Raw genomic sequence first — 15,659 nt, forward strand, 5'->3', positions numbered from 1 at the left:
GTACTAGCCCCGTGTTGGATTCGCAGGATTTGGCGCAAAAAAAATAAAATCAATAGAAAAAATAATAACAATAACCGATTGGATTCTTGCACTGGTATCGCATCTTGGAGAATTTGTTTCAAAGGTAAGTCCGCACCGCACGCCTCTTGTTTTGCTACGAGGAGCTTGCCATGCAAGTTGCGACACGTTTTTCTTTTTTTATTTTCGTGTGTTTGTTTTGCCATGCTGGATGCACGCTCCTGCAAAGCTGCAGCTTGTTTTGAATACACACATGATGGAGATGCATGTTATTTTTCTATGCAAATTCAACACAGAGAAGGCAACACAAATGTTATGTCATACTTGTGTAGATATTACACCCCCCCCCCCCCCTTTTCTATTTTTCTTTCACGGCATCACATGGTGTCACAGAGTGCACGGCACAAAAACATGTGGGGCCACTGGCTCTCAGGGGTGACTTAAATTATGGACGGTGATTATTCCTTTAGTAGACTTGCTGGGACAGTAATGAGTGGAATCAGTATGTTAATTATGGGTTCAATTTGCATGCCGAAGTTAAAATCGTGACACTTTTTTAAAAATATATTTAGGTTATGTCCTTGTTTATGTTTAAATTTTACCATTATTTTATCTGTTGTTTTCATTTTAAATTTTTATTATTTTAATATATTTTTATTAGATTTTGGTATTCATATTTTATTCATAAATAATATTTGCATTCATTCTATCACATAGGGTCATAAGTCAAAAGTGTCATTTAGAATAGAACTGCTCTCTATTATTATTATTGACAGGATCCTCACAGGATTGTAAATGAACGATCCAGTTCAAATTTTTCATTTTAATGGCTTTGAATCAGGCTTGTGCTTGGCGATATTGTCGAAACGGTCAAGATCTGTGACACTGTCAGAGAGGACATTTTTCTTGTTGTAGTTGCTTTAATACTTGTCATAGCTCACAAAAGTAACCAAATTTTTTTCAAAGAAAGAAACATTTCCTATCGCTTTAGTACTACTTGTTTGCATGACCACAGAATACACCAATAATCCTCAACTTTCCTAACTCGGCTCCAAAATATTGACATTTTGCAGTGAAACACTGTATATAAACCCAACCCTTAGTTTGTGAACATATAAAGAATAATATTATTTCAGGATCTACATGCTACTGTTTAAATTTGAACAATGTGTATACACGCCACATTTACTGGCACAATGGACACAGTCTAATGGGATCCCGTACAAGTGCTGTATCAACAACTCTGCCGAGGTCAGAAACAGCCCTCAGAGTGATGCAGTGCAGTTGTACACCACTGCAAAGTACTACAAAGCTCCCACATTGCCAAGATAATACTGTTTCAGTGTCCATCTTTTTTCCCCTCACTCATTCACGGCAGGACTCGTCTCTACCCGCACCGATTCGTCCGCTAATATCTTCGCTATCGGGTCTAACGGTTGCTATACCTTTCCAGACCCATGGCCTTTCAATGTGTAAGGGCACGCGTATGAAGATGCCCTGCGGCTGAGGCCGAGAATGCTTTCAAGCAAACGCTCGACGGGAGCGTGGCGATGAGATGGATGGAGCCAAAGACCAACCAGCTCCCACATCCCAGCATGTCCAACGGCAGCAAGTCCCCCCCGCAGTCGGGAGAAGGTAGAGAATGTGATGATTCACGTGGCACGTGTCCAATTCAGTCATTTGGATTAGTGATTTCATGAAGTAAACAGTGTCCAACATGAAATACAAAGTATATCCACTTCTACTTATGGTGCCGTGCAGTCATGATAATAATAATCCTTCTGAGCGTGGTATGTGTGTTCACTCGCACAATACGGACAGCTATGGGGAAAAATACATTCGGCGGCCATCTTGGTTTCAAACAGCAGAGGTCTTTAAGAAATAATTGAATAGGTTGTTGTTTCTTACCTTTATAAGAGGCCTGGTTGTGTGTTTCCAGCTGCAGGATCTAACTCTATGGCATGGGTGAAGATGTTTAAGAAGCCTGGCGGAGGAGGCCTAAAGAAGTCCTACCAGCCAGGCAGCATGTTATCGCTGGCTCTCACCAAAGGCCTCCTGAATGAACCTGGGCAAAATAGCTGCTTCTTAAACAGTGCTGTTCAGGTGAGCTCTCATTTATTTAGTTTTTGCTCCTTGGAAAAGCAATAACCTAGCTTATTTACTGGTTTTAGCTTAGCTGGTTTTAAGCTAGCTAGTTTGCTGGCTGTAGCTAGCTAGTTGTTTATTTTGGGCTGTTTTTTTTCCCCTACCTTCATCTACCATAGGTACAAATAGCAATTCTGTTTTTCTTCAATTTCTTCTCGTGTCTCGTTATTAACTTTTAAAAAGCTCCTGCCTTCGCGCACGGTCGTACTGTATCATCATTGGTCAAATGGTTAATTGCTTACATTCAATGATTGGCTGGTGTACATGCCTGTCATTCTAAACCTTGCCTGTGATTGGTCGGGAATTGTTTTTCTTTCTTTCAAAATATATAGATGATACATATTCAATTATTTATCAAATATTATGGTCAAATATAATAATCAATATATATAGAACGATCATTCAAGATTCAGAGGAAAGGAAAATAAATGAGGACTAAAACTAATTAGATTTTAGGTAAACATTGCACCACATCATCAGCCCAAATAATGCATTCACATTAATTTATTCATCATCCTGTCTGACCCATTTTTCATGAAGGGGAGTGTATGCTGTGTGTTCTAGATTACTTATCACTGATATATAACATTACATTTAAAAAGGATTTCATTTGTTGTTTAGATTTGAGAAGAATGTGCCAACAAAGTCAACATTTACAACATTTACATTTTACGACATTTAAAATTGAAGGCAAACGTGAGTACTTGTTCATGCTTTCCAGGTGCTTTGGCAGCTCGACATTTTCAGAAGAAGTCTGAGGCACCTCTCAGGGCACTTTTGTCTGGGTGATTCCTGCATTTTCTGTGCATTGAAGGTTCGTCACGATTACTTTGGATTTTGAAGTCAAGGTTTATTTATTTAGACTGAATTTGTTTTTTTGTTTTTGTTTCTCAGAGCATATTCAGCCAGTTCCAGCAAAGTCGTGAGCGCGTGCTGCCCTCAGACAGTTTGCGTAACGCCCTCGCTGAAACCTTCAAAGACGAGCAACGTTTCCAACTCGGCCTCATGGACGACGCTGCCGAGTGCTTTGTATGTTGACAATTAAATTCTCAAATATGAAACAAAGTCAACTGACAGCCGACCAACCGCTTAACAAGGAGTAAACATTATCCCATAACAACCTCTGTGCTTTATTTTGCCGCACTTAACTGAGAATTAAATATGTAAACATTGTTGCTATCTATTAGATTACATTTCCAACTATCATGAGTAGGAAAGAAAAGGCTAAATTTGACCTCATTTGATACTTTAGGAGAATATCCTGGAGCGCATTCATCTGCACATCGTCTCAGACACGGCCACCGACTCCTGTTCATCCAAATCTTGCATCACCCACCAGAAATTTGCCATGATGCTTTACGAGCAGGTACGTAACCCATTGCCCCGATTGCTCTTAAAATGTTTGACTGTAAATATTTTCTTTTCCATTTCAGTTTGTGTGTCGCTGCTGCGGGGCGTCGTCGGACCCCCACCCTTTTACAGAGTTGGTACACTACGTTTCAACTACTGCTCTATGGTGGGTACTTGATTTATTATAACCAATGACATTTTCTCTCCATCAATCCAACACTTTTTGTGGTTTATCTTCTTAGGCCCAGTAAAAGAAGAGATTAATCTCATATTATTTTTATTATTGTGACAAATTTCATTGTTCATAATCTTCTGACTGGAATATATATATTTTTTTATTATTTATTATTTTTTATATGTATTTTTAATATTTATATATATATATATTTTTTTTTTGCACAGCCAACAGATGGATCGCACAATGGCGAAGACCGAGCGTCTCAGGTCGGACATGTTTGGAGAATTGCTGCAGGCGGCAAACAACACAGGCGACCTACGTAGCTGCCCCGTATGTTATTTTACTACAATTTCTTTTGCAACAAAATGGCGGCAATTACAACTGCGTATTCACTTCCTCCTCTTATCACATTTCACGCTATGATGAATGATTGAACTTTTAAGAACGCATACTCCTCTCTGTACACTTAAAGGAAATTGTGCCAGTGCTGGTGTTAGGATATAAATAGCAGTCAGGGCTTAGCCTTTGTTTTCTCTCTCATCTGTATTTGTTGCTGCTGCTGTTGTCGTCTTCCATTGTTTTAGTGGGGAAAGATGCCCCGCCCCTTCGGAACTGCTATTAATGTGCTGGCTGTTGAGTTAACACTGTAGACTCTGTTTGGAAGGATTTTAATATTCCTCTCATACTTATTGTGACCATCTTTTTCCAGAGAGACTGCGGTCAAAGCATCAAGATACGTCGGGTACTCATGAACTGTCCGGAGATTGTCACCATCGGATTCGTTTGGGACGCAGAGCAATCCGATTTGACGGACGATGTCATCCGCTCACTTGGCCCACGATTGAATTTGTGTGGAGTAAGTTGTTTCCAAAGTATGCCGCCAAACTGACTGAAGGAAGAAGAGAAAGATGCTTAGCACAATTACTTTTCAAATATTTTCAATGTCTGTCTTTAGCTTTTCAACCGCGTCACGGATGAAAACGCCAAACGGAGCGAGCTCCATTTGGTGGGAATGATTTGTTTCTCCAGCAAACACTACTCAGCCTTTGCCTATCACACCAAATCTTCCAAATGGATGTTTTTTGATGACGCCACTGTAAAAGAGGTGAGTGGCCTGTGCTGTGTGTTTTAGCTAGAGTGAGTTAATTGCTCTTAAAGCCAAGTGTTCTTATTCCCAGATTGGCTCTAAATGGAAAGATGTGACTTCTAAATGCGTCAGGGGACATTTTCAACCACTTCTTCTGTTTTACACTAATCCTGAGGGGACGCCGGTATCTAACGAGGATGCGCCGAGGCAGACCACCATGTGTCCTCGATACAAAGGTCAAGTCAACGGTGAGACGTCAGGTAAGACCGACACTTTATAAATAATTGTCAAATGATCCTATTCGATGTTATCTCAGGTTGTGTAAATACTAATTATGGTTCGCTAAAAAAACATTGTGTACATACAAAACATGGTTAGCTAAAAAAAAAATCAGTTCTAAAGCTAAAGCAATATAAAATCCTATCAACACGCTAATGCAACATTAGCAATAGCTTCCTTCATACAACACAAATACTGTACAAACATATATCACAATACATATATTCTTCCCATTCCGTTTTATTTTCCCCCTCCATAGTCGCCCAGTTCTAATGCGTGCCGATTAAAAAAAAAGAAAAAAAGAAGAGTGTATTCTCATTTATCTTAACAACAGTGGGAGAGCAATTCTAATGAATGAAATCCAAATCATGATTTGAAAGCATCACTGAAGAAAATTCTGATGGGACCTTACAAACGGGAGTTGTGGTTGTGTTCAGGATTTGGGTTAATGTGCGCCGGTTTGAACTTGACATGAGGATGATGCCTCTGTCGCACGCAGATTACCACCCACGCCTTCCTGCCTAATCCTTGCTCCTGTGGCGTACTCCTCATGCGCTTTCACTAGTCTTAGCCCGCTGCGTGGACATTTCATGTTTGGCCAAGCTTTATTTCACCGCTCGTTTGTTTTGACAATGGAGCCGTGCCAGTTCCCGTGGATTGTTTTGCTTTAGCGCCTGGACGTTTTGACTGGCATGGGACTGGATTCCCTTTTTCACTGAGAGTATGTGTAAGACAATATTATTTTGAAGTAATAATGACAAATAGTCTACCTTTATAAAGATAATCTATTTTTGTAGTTAGCATCAGACTATATGAGAGGGATAAAACATTAGCACTTGAAGTTTATATAACTGTTGTTGTTCATGCTGCGCCAAAGAGACAAAAAACACCACAGGCACGTTGGTGAACTTGTCAGTACATTTAGCAGAGTTAATGATGCTCTTGCATTTTTCACTTTGCTAATGAGGCTCCTGCATTATGCAATCATTCCGCGCAGCACAAAGGAAGGAGGTGAGTGTGTTGTATTGTGTGCTGCTCTCATTTAGGGATATGATGGAAGAGTTTTTTTTTCTTTTTTCGACTCGCTTGATCTATTTCCACATGCACCAGATGCTCACCAATGTCATCCTGCTTTATTGTTTGGCAGCAAATAAATGTGTGTTCAAAATCATCGTCCGATAAGCACCGACGTTGCATTCATAAGTCAAAGTATCACGCTAAGTAGGGTAACAAAAATATACTTTGGGTCGAGTAATATGAATATTATGAAGTGGATCGTTGTGCCGCCACTCATCTGCCTCTTTTTTCTTTTCAGTGAAAAATCCCCTTGGCAGTCCAAGCAGATTCCAGGAAGCTTTTATGGAAAGTTTTCAGAGAGTCGGTGAAACCACAAAAAAGGACAGAGGGCACACAAGAATAGATGCTTCCCAACCCAAAGGTATAGCATGATGATATCATGGAAAAATAACATTTTCGTGTTTTAATAGCTTTGTCTCAGAGTAACCTAACCTGGTCACCTCCCAGATAATTAAAAGTTGGGCGAATTAGTAAAAATACCACTGATGCTTGAAATGTGTTCCGTAGACATGACCCACACAAGATCCTCGTCACCTCCTGAGAATGGCCCGAAGGAGCAAAAATATAAAAGCTACTACCCCCGCATGGACAAGTCAGCCAGTTATTCGGGCAGACCCTCCCAGGAAGCCCGCGGGCAGTTCCGAGCCACGCAAGCCGGCGGGCACGGCCGGAAGAGCCATCTCTCTCCCAGTCGCTCCGATCAGGACAGCTCCCGGGATCAATGGGAGAACGGCGGGAGCGGAGGAAGCCGGAATAAGTGTAAATCCATTTGGAGACCCGTCCGCGAGGTGTTAAACGTGGACACTGTACTCAACGAGCTGGAGCAACGTCGTCAACAGCAACACGACAGTCCTCGACGCGCCAAGACGGAACAAAGTCGGGAGTACGCGCGAACCAGGGAGGATCGCAAGCAAAAGTGTCTGATGACCATTTACGAGGACGAGCAGCGTCACGAGACGGAAAGCCATAGCTCGGTGGAGTCGGACAACAGGGCCACGCAGCAGAGGGGCGGCAGGCTGACGGGGGGCGCCAAGACCCTGCTGCGGAGCGACACCTGGACCATACAGAGAACCGAGTCGGGATACGAGAGCAGCGACCGGCTCAGCAGCGGATCCACAAATCCTGACTCGCCGGGCGTCGACGGATTAGCGGTTAAAGAGCAGAGGTCGGCCACGGAAACACAGTTCCAAAGGTAAGAAAAGGGTTTGAAGCGAATATTGATCATTGGCAAATATGTAAGATTAATATGGAACAATTTTACAAATGATGGATTCAAAACAAATCATACAATTTGATATTTTAGCTTGTTTCTCGTAGCCTACTTAAAATCTTTCGTTTTCTATTCGCTGGCTTCGTTGTTGTTTGTCAGCCCCTAACTGGAAATTTGATTGGATGGAGAAAACTGTTTTCTTTTTATATCACATTGAAGTTTTCTTTTTAGAAGCGTAATTGATCTCAGCATGAGCCAAAAATAGCATTGCTTTCTTTACTTATGATGACATCGATTCAAGGTCACTCAAAAGGAAGTAATGTTTCAACCTAATGTTGAACTTTTCAAGTATTTGGCCTCAATGTTTCCATGAATTGTAATTTGTTCTTTTTGCTTTCAGCCATCTTCACCCAAAGGCAGGCGATGCAAAATCCAGCATGCCGTCCTCACCGTCACACAATGGTATGTTCCAAGGCCTCCTCATCTTTTCCTGGCATCATAAAATTCTTTAGTGCCCATAAAGTTGGAATAAATGCGCACGCGTGTTCAGTCAGCAGTAGTTCAGTCTTGTAGTCTGAGGGATTTTTTTTTCCGTTAGGATAGAATGCTCAGGTAATTATTATTATTATCTGCATCAACAAAGTGGTGAGGTAAATCTTGTGCTTCCAATGACGTTCAGTCTCTGTAAATGAAATGAGGTTGGGATCTCATCTTGGACTGTCTTTCTCTAACCTCCTCACCCAGCATCCTTTAATCTGATGATAATCCCACCGAGCTCATGCAGAAAGCACAGCTGGACGCGGCCGCTGGCTCCGTCACAAATATCTTTCCCGTTGCCGCGCGGTGACGGCGAGCAATAGCTTTTATCCTGCGGGGCAACTGCCAGAGGGAAAAAAATAAATAAACAACACATCTATTTTTTTTATTTTTTTTAAAAGGCCTTGGAATTCGCCACCATGCACGCCCGGTTCTGACGTTAGCATCCAGCCGTGTGCAAGTGTCGTGAGACTGACACCTTGCGGATGCTGCCACCTTGTGTCAGTTTTGTTGTGTTAGGAATGAGCTTCGAGATCTAGCTATCCATCTTTCCCCATCCATCCAATCTATCCTTTCATGGATGGATGGAAATATGATGCATTGTCTCTCCTTTGTTTGCAGGAAAACATCAGGCTAAATCTCAGGGAAAGAATCACGACCAGGTTTCACATTCACATCTTAAATGCAGCCCGGGTTCAAGGTATTTCTTTAGCAAAATTTGCACTCTCCCAAACTCATTATAAAGATTGCATGAACTTAGCATTTCCTTTTTCAAACAAGAGAACTGATAAGGGGCCCAGTGGTGTGTGAATTCTCATGCCATTCTCTCTTAATTGATACTATGATGTCATTGTTTGTGACTGTCGTGCAGGCGTAAATGCAAGTACACGTCGTCCAGTACTTGCAGAAAACCTTGCGAGCGGGAGTGCCCGGCTGCAGATAACAGGCAGAGTGAGCAGCAGGAGCTGACAAGCGGTCGAGGCCACGCGGGGGAGTGCTCGGCCTCGAGGCACATCACCAAGACCAGCAGCTCCGAGTGGAACAGCTCAGACGACCTCGCCCTCTCCGAGCCCGAGGACAGAGACTCTTGCCGCTCCGGTGACGCCGCCGCGTCCGACCCGCAGTGTCCTCACGTCCCCCCGGCGTATCGCCACCCACCCGGCAACGACCCCCAGCGGCAGCACGGAGCGGCGGGTTCGGCCTCGCCTCACCTTCGACCCGGCCAGCGGCTCTCGCCTCATCAGGACGAACCGAGCGACGCAGCTTTCCGGCCCAGGACGCTTCAAGAACCCTTCCAGGCAAGCCCTCGTCACAGGAAGCCCGATATCTCCGGCCTGCGGACCTTCTCGGACGCCAGTTCCAAGTCGGGCTCCGACCCGGAGAGGAGCACGGCGTCGTCGTGCGAGAGCGACGACAGACCCACGGCGGGGTGCCGAACCGAGCGGGCCCCCAGCACTCAGGAGGTTTCTCTCACCACGTACTTCAATGTGGACAACTGCATGACGGAAACGTACCGTCTCAAGTACCACAACCAGAGGCCTCTGCTGCTGTCGGCCACCGTGCCACGAGCCGCCGGCCCGTCTGAGCGCAGGGACGTCTCGCACAACCTCTCGACTGACACGCAAGATGCGTCAAAAGCCAAACCTGAATCAAGTAAGTCCTTTTCAGACACTCGCATTCTTCAGTGGTACCTTGAAGTTCTGCCGCCATCCACTTTGGACATCTGAACTTACATTCCATTGCTTTTCAAAAGAAAATTTCCCCTTCACCCATTTGCTACAGCATTTGTCCTCATGGGGAAACTGGAACCAGCTGAGTTCTGGCCAATCATAGGTCTTCTCTCAAAAAAGTTGTTTAATGCCATTCCTAGTTCAAGTAACTTTCAAACTAAACACAAAACACACATAGAGTAGCTTTCAGTCAGCTAGCTTAATGCTAATGATAACACACACTGGAAACTTAACTCTAATATTAAAACACAAGTGGTGAAGCAACACATGTAGACAGTCGCTATCACAGTACTCACAATTATATATTCTTGTAGTCCTTTGCGGCGGACCTTTTGTGTGATTTCTTTTTCTAGCATCAGTGGAACCCCAAATGATCAAACTTTTGGAACTTCAAGGCATCACTGCAGTCCTACAAAATGAGTGTGATGGTTGACGTGCGTTCATTTATGTTGTTTTTAGGCAATACGAGCAATAAACCCACCGCGAAATGGAACCCAGTGACAACCAAAGGTTTGGATGAACGAGGCTTTTTATAAGTCGACCTATAATCTATTTTTTTGTTTACATGCGTTTACTGTGCAGTCAGTCATATGAGATTGAAAACGAATGCCAAAGAGTTTACAGAGGTGGATATAAACGATGTGGACAAAAGTGTCGGGACACCATGTTGTCAAACCTGCAGGGAATGAAAATGTGCTGCTCTAAAGCGTCAGAGGGGGTCACAATATTGGACTTGGCAACAAGTTGGTGCCGATGTTATTGAGCTCAAATACACACTGACCTTAAGTGAGATACACAGAAAACAAGGTCAGCAAAGAGCAGTAAGCACACACTTTTCCTCGTTATGTGCGGGGGGGGGGGGGGGGGGGGGCTCACATTTAAAATATCAGTTGAGAATGCTAAAAATAAATAAATCCATCGTGAGATATGTTGTCAGGTTTAATGTTATCTCGGATCAGGGGGTCAATTGCAAAGTCTACACTATCGCAGTTTTTACGACATTGACTGGTCACATTGTGTCACTCCCCCTTATCGCTTGGTCCAAAATGGCGCCACTTTATCGCTTCTTTTAATGACCCGCCTGCGTTAATGAGTGACGGCCGATCATGCCGATGTGTCAATAACGATTTGAGCGATTAAAAATAGATTTCAAAGCCTCCATGTTGGGGCTATGTACAAATAAGTTGCATGCCAGCAGCCCACAAACGATGCAACTTTTTTTTTTTTTTTTATTGTTCTCCTGATCCTCACTTATTCAATTGTACTTTTTAAAAATGTTTTTGGTGTGAAGATGTTTGCTGAATAATACCAATGAAATTCATACGCCAATCCGATGTCATGCGGGGGATAAAAATCCCAAAGCGTCCCCAAATTCTCCAAATGTGCATGTGGCCTTTACCAAGTCTTACTATTTTGCCTGTTACAGCAGAAGCATGCGCATGAAAATAGTCCAAAACAACATAAACTATCTAATATTTATTCAAACGTACTAATCCGATTGCTGTTTGTAATTTCAATATTTTTTTTTTTTTTAAATCACTTGAATGTTCTTAGTCTCTTGTTTATACGAATGCATCTATTGTAAATATGACCGTATGAAGCAAATAATGGACTTTCCCAATTTATACTATGCATTAAGCTGATTTGATTATTTTGACATTTGTAAAGATTTTGTTACATCTGTAGCCTCCCAGAACATATGTAAAAACAATATGTACACTCATCGAACGCATCATTAGGTACACTTGGGTCGGATTCTAGCTCTCTTCAAATCGTGTGCGCTTGTGTCCTTGGGCAAGACACTTGACATGCGATCTGATTGCGCTGGTGGTTGATTGTTCCCTTTGTGCTGTTTTAGTGGATTATTAGACATACCGATGACGATGTAGCACCTTCATGATGTTTTTTTCCCCCCCCCTTTCTCTTTGTGTACAGAATTGGATTACACTTTCTTGTATTTTACACTAAGCGTGTCTTCCGTTGCATCACGAGTGCCTTGACATTTTTACGAGTGACACCATGTTTGTTGGTGTGAAGTGGTGAAGCGGGATGTGATGTCAGAAGTTTTCTTCCCCCATTACGCAGCGCAAAAACGTACGGATGGATAATGGTAAAAAAAAAAGATTTATCCGGCCGTAGGTTTTCTAGAGCGCTTGTCCTCTCCAGCCAATCACATCAAGGCGAAGCGGAGATTGTCATTTCACAGCATCCACATGACATCATTACGGCATCATTACCGTATTTCCTCAAACTAGTGGCCTTTTGGAAAGGAAGTATCTCAAAACAACTCCAAATAAAATCACTCACACCCTTGTATATGCATCTTGACAGATTGTGTTCAGAGAGCCGTTGCTACATTGCATAGATGCTAATTGTTAGCGTATTGTCACATTGTATACTAGTTGAAGCTATCTGGTTGTTCTAGCAGCATGAAACCTCTTTTTCAAGAATATTTCCAGCCTTACTGTGATAAAAAAAAATCTATATTCTTCTTGACTAGTTTGATTTATTTTTATTTATTTTAAGGAAGCACCAAATTGGGGCACACCGTTTATTTGAGCAAAGAACACTGCATAAAATCTCTTTTCACGAATATTTACAGCATTATTGTGATTTAAAAAAATCTATTTTCTTCTTCGCTAGTTTTATTTTTTTATTTTATTTTAGGGAAGCAACAAATTGGGATACGCCATTTATTTGAGCAAATACCATTGTTGTAGTAAAATTTCTTTCACGCGTTTCATGAATTACACCATTTTTTTGTGCGGGCAACCTAAGATTTTCTGACTCGTATCCTTATCCAATGCATTCTTGTCATTGCTTCGCAATACTCACAGACCAGTTGAGTTTCCATTTTTTCTTTCATTCTTGAGCGCCTTCTGTTAATTCCTTTCCATCATGGGCGTTTGCATGCGCGTCGTGGTTGTCGTAAAATTCCGCCTCAAATTTGACAGACTTTATGGTTCTTGCGTTTCATGATCGTTTGCTTAAGTTTGCTTTCCGAGGAGATTCACATAACACGGCGAATTGACTTGATCAAACACAAGGTCTAAAAACTTTGTGCCCGTGCATTTCCGGGGCGCGTCTTTTATTCTAATAGAAACCTACAAACCAATCAAATCAGCCTACTCAAATCATAACTCATCATCAAACTATACAAACAAATTAAAAACTAAATTAAAACAATAAAAAACTAAAGCATGACTGACTTATTAAACCCCAAAGATACTTCATCAAAATGATTATTTTTATGATTTGGCTCTAACAACCACTATTTGAGGAGATACGGTACATCAGATTTGATTGAAAACTTTTGGAGGTTCATTTTTCATCCCTATACACAAAACTTGTGGATTATACTTGTGCGGTCGTGGTTCTTTGTAGTAGCGGCCTTGTGATGGATGGATGGATGGATGGATGGATGGATGGATGGATGGATGGGTGTAGTACATGTGGATCACATCTTTGTGCGAGTAGCATCGCCGTTTTGGGAAAAACAACGTCCAGAATCTGTCTGCACTTTATATTTTTGTAGATAATATATATATTTATTTTTTATTTATTACTGTTGAATAAATTATTGTATCACTCTGAAAATGTCTCACTTTTTTTTCCCCGTGTCTTTCTTGATCAATTTTGGAAAAACCAAGACTAAAAGTATTTTCTTTCCAAATAAATCCTCTTTACATATCACCTTACAATAAAGAACAGACTACAAAAACAAGAGTTTACATTCTTTTATGGATCAATAAAAAGCAGTCTGTGAGACATTTTGAGTTACCTTTCAAATTAAACACCAACAATAAGAATGTAATCATTACAGCAAAGTCAGAATCCAGTGCAATTAAAAAAAAAATCAGGAGGAGGTATGACACAGTGCACTTTGTCCAGGGTATGCAGGTTTACAATATTGTCTGTAACCTCCTCGCAAGATTGCTCAAACCTAAGCCCGCTTGAAAATCCTTTTAGCATCAACGCCGTCATAGCTGTAGCTCTGTGGGCGGAAGACAAAAATAATATATAGTGTGTGTATGTGTGTATGTGTGTGTTGAAAGTTCCTCACCTGTATGAGCTCATCTCCTTGCACAATTCTTGTGGTTATCAGCGGCTTGCCGTTGTCTTTCCTGGTGAAGGTACCCTTCATGGTTTCACCCTCCAGTGCCCACGAGCCCTGAAATCGAGGTTAACAAACATTATTTTTACAGTTGGAAACTTTTGTTCTTATAGTTTTCATTTCATCAATTGCAATTAACCAATTATTGTAAAAAAAAAAATGTGGGAATGTTCTGGAAACTTTTTTCAACAAGTCAATGATTGACAATAATTGTCAATAAGCATCTATGCCTTAAAATAAAGCTCTTCGCTTTGTGTTGGAGTTTGCGTTCTTCTGCAAACAGATCTTGCAGCCTCCAAAGTTCAAAGTTCAAAAATGCTCGTTTCGGAGCAGCAACGTAGAAGTCCTCTGGGGTATTTGATGCCTCGTTTGTTTACTCACAGATACTTCAGTGCCGTCAGCCAGGCTGTAATCAAAGTTGACCCCCAGGGTGAAGTCAAGTTCCAGGGTGCGGAAATTGCTGCTCTCCTTCACGTGGAACTTGTCTCCGTTCTGCTCGATGGTTATTTTTAGATTGTCGTGGGCGGCCAGCTTCCTCTTCACCATATTGATACCTGTCAATCCGTGCACCGGGTGTTAGTGACGTGATTTTTATTTTCTTTTTTTTAACTTACAAGCTGGGCTGTTGCAGGTAAGTTCACTTTGCATTCTTATAAAAATATTTACTCTAGCATTCATATTCACATAGATGTGATTTGAGGTTACCAATGATAAGCAAACACTTCACACAAAGTATAACTCGGAAATGTATTTTGCTCTCCGAGTGCGACCATATTATCCAAAATTAAAATACAGTAGTGTAGTAGGCCCAAGTGCTCATCAGAATGAAGGAATTAAGTCTAAAATATCCTTCAGTGTGCTTACCTACCCATTTGCTCCATGAACTTGTCATAGTTGTCATTGCGGTCCACTTTCCAGTTGCCGTTGAAAGTCATGGTGCTGGTGGCGATGAGGGTGAAAACAGGTGGTGAGCAAAAGTGGCTTAGGGGGGTTGTGACTCTGCAGCAAAGCAAGGGAGTGTCGTCAGCGTGTCTCCTTTTCAAGCACGCTTATCTGCTCTTCCATCTCAGCGATGATGTGGCTGTGTAAAGCTCACACTTTCTCAGGTAAGTACCATCCCACGCCCGCTTCTCATGATGACATGATGACCTGTAACTTCTGTCACAGTGATAACACTCCACTGATACCTTTGACCGTCATCTGCTCATACAAGAGACCTTTGATATCTCTCTCTCTCCGACACACACACACTCACACAATAAGAACCATATTTTGCAAAAGATAAACTCCATATTAATTTTACATTACACTTTGACAAATTTGCTTTACTTCCAGAACGACAAACACCACTGGACACTTTATTAGGTACACCTGCATCATGAATGTAAACAAAACAATATTGACATAAAAAGTCATACAGGTGAATATCAAGTGAGTATAGTTTGAAACGTATTTCCAAATCAATTTCAGAAAAATAATTCTTTTTTTTTTAAATCAAGCCACACTTGGCGCTCAACCTTTTTACGTTTGTATTCTTCACCTCACTCACTTGGATTGGCATCTTGGGTCAATAAAGTTTCTTTTATCACAGTGTTAAGTGTGTCTATAGTACATACACTGCTCCAATCAGAAGATGCTATCAGGCTTGAGATAACAGACACTTATCTTGTCACTACGATCATCCGAGCAGCTAAAAATCAAAATAATGCTGACTTGTTACTTCCTATTGATGTTACCTTTGACTTCAGATACCTCCAAATCAATTCGTGTCTTGCTTGGCACACGGAATTGAGGTCTTTCTACAAACACCAGAGGGCGCTCGTAACATATTACATTACCACAGTCGCTGTTCCCGTTTAACCTGAAGATACAAGACGCCTCGACATACGACGTTTCGCAACTACAAAGGTCGCGCCACATGTGCGCATGCGCGG

At 41.7% G+C, this 15,659-nt stretch overlaps 3 protein-coding genes across 4 annotated transcripts in view; 1 reads left to right on the plus strand and 2 right to left on the minus strand.

The window, feature by feature from the left end:
* The window catches only part of LOC147057133 (solute carrier family 22 member 7-like), a 29,030-nt gene extending 15,821 nt beyond the window's left edge, over positions 1-13,209 (minus strand). The window contains exons 1-2 of the mRNA XM_085911327.1: positions 12,447-13,209; positions 1,927-2,083 (exon numbers count right to left, since the gene is read on the minus strand). The gene's annotated coding sequence lies outside the window, so the exon portion shown is untranslated. The remainder of the gene's footprint in view (positions 1-1,926; positions 2,084-12,446) is intronic.
* usp53b (ubiquitin specific peptidase 53b) lies at positions 1,569-10,464 on the plus strand. The gene is made up of 16 exons (XM_085911323.1): positions 1,569-1,653; positions 1,958-2,121; positions 2,885-2,977; positions 3,058-3,192; positions 3,416-3,529; positions 3,597-3,679; positions 3,916-4,021; positions 4,401-4,547; positions 4,647-4,796; positions 4,870-5,038; positions 6,373-6,495; positions 6,642-7,326; positions 7,745-7,806; positions 8,503-8,581; positions 8,753-9,534; positions 10,071-10,464. The coding sequence occupies exons 1-16, from the start codon at positions 1,569-1,571 to the stop codon at positions 10,145-10,147; spliced, it is 3,054 nt and encodes a 1,017-aa protein (XP_085767449.1). The 3' UTR covers positions 10,148-10,464.
* A 124-nt stretch (positions 13,210-13,333) lies between the features above and the next one.
* Positions 13,334-15,631, minus strand: fabp2 (fatty acid binding protein 2, intestinal). 2 transcript variants are annotated; one of them, XM_085911330.1, is made up of 5 exons: positions 14,822-15,631; positions 14,594-14,724; positions 14,107-14,279; positions 13,675-13,782; positions 13,334-13,605 (listed from the first exon to the last, which is right to left on the minus strand). In XM_085911330.1, the coding sequence occupies exons 2-5, from the start codon at positions 14,658-14,660 to the stop codon at positions 13,555-13,557; spliced, it is 399 nt and encodes a 132-aa protein (XP_085767456.1). In that variant the 5' UTR covers positions 14,661-14,724; positions 14,822-15,631; the 3' UTR covers positions 13,334-13,554. The 2 variants fall into 2 exon arrangements, with proteins under 2 accessions (XP_085767456.1, XP_085767455.1); XM_085911329.1 differs by having other exon boundaries at positions 14,594-15,631.
* Positions 15,632-15,659: the final 28 nt, after the last annotated feature.

The sequence above is a fragment of the Syngnathus leptorhynchus genome, chromosome 5 (genome assembly GCF_054491065.1).
Source record: "Syngnathus leptorhynchus isolate UIUO chromosome 5, UIUO_Slep, whole genome shotgun sequence".
Classification (NCBI taxonomy): domain Eukaryota; kingdom Metazoa; phylum Chordata; class Actinopteri; order Syngnathiformes; family Syngnathidae; genus Syngnathus; species Syngnathus leptorhynchus.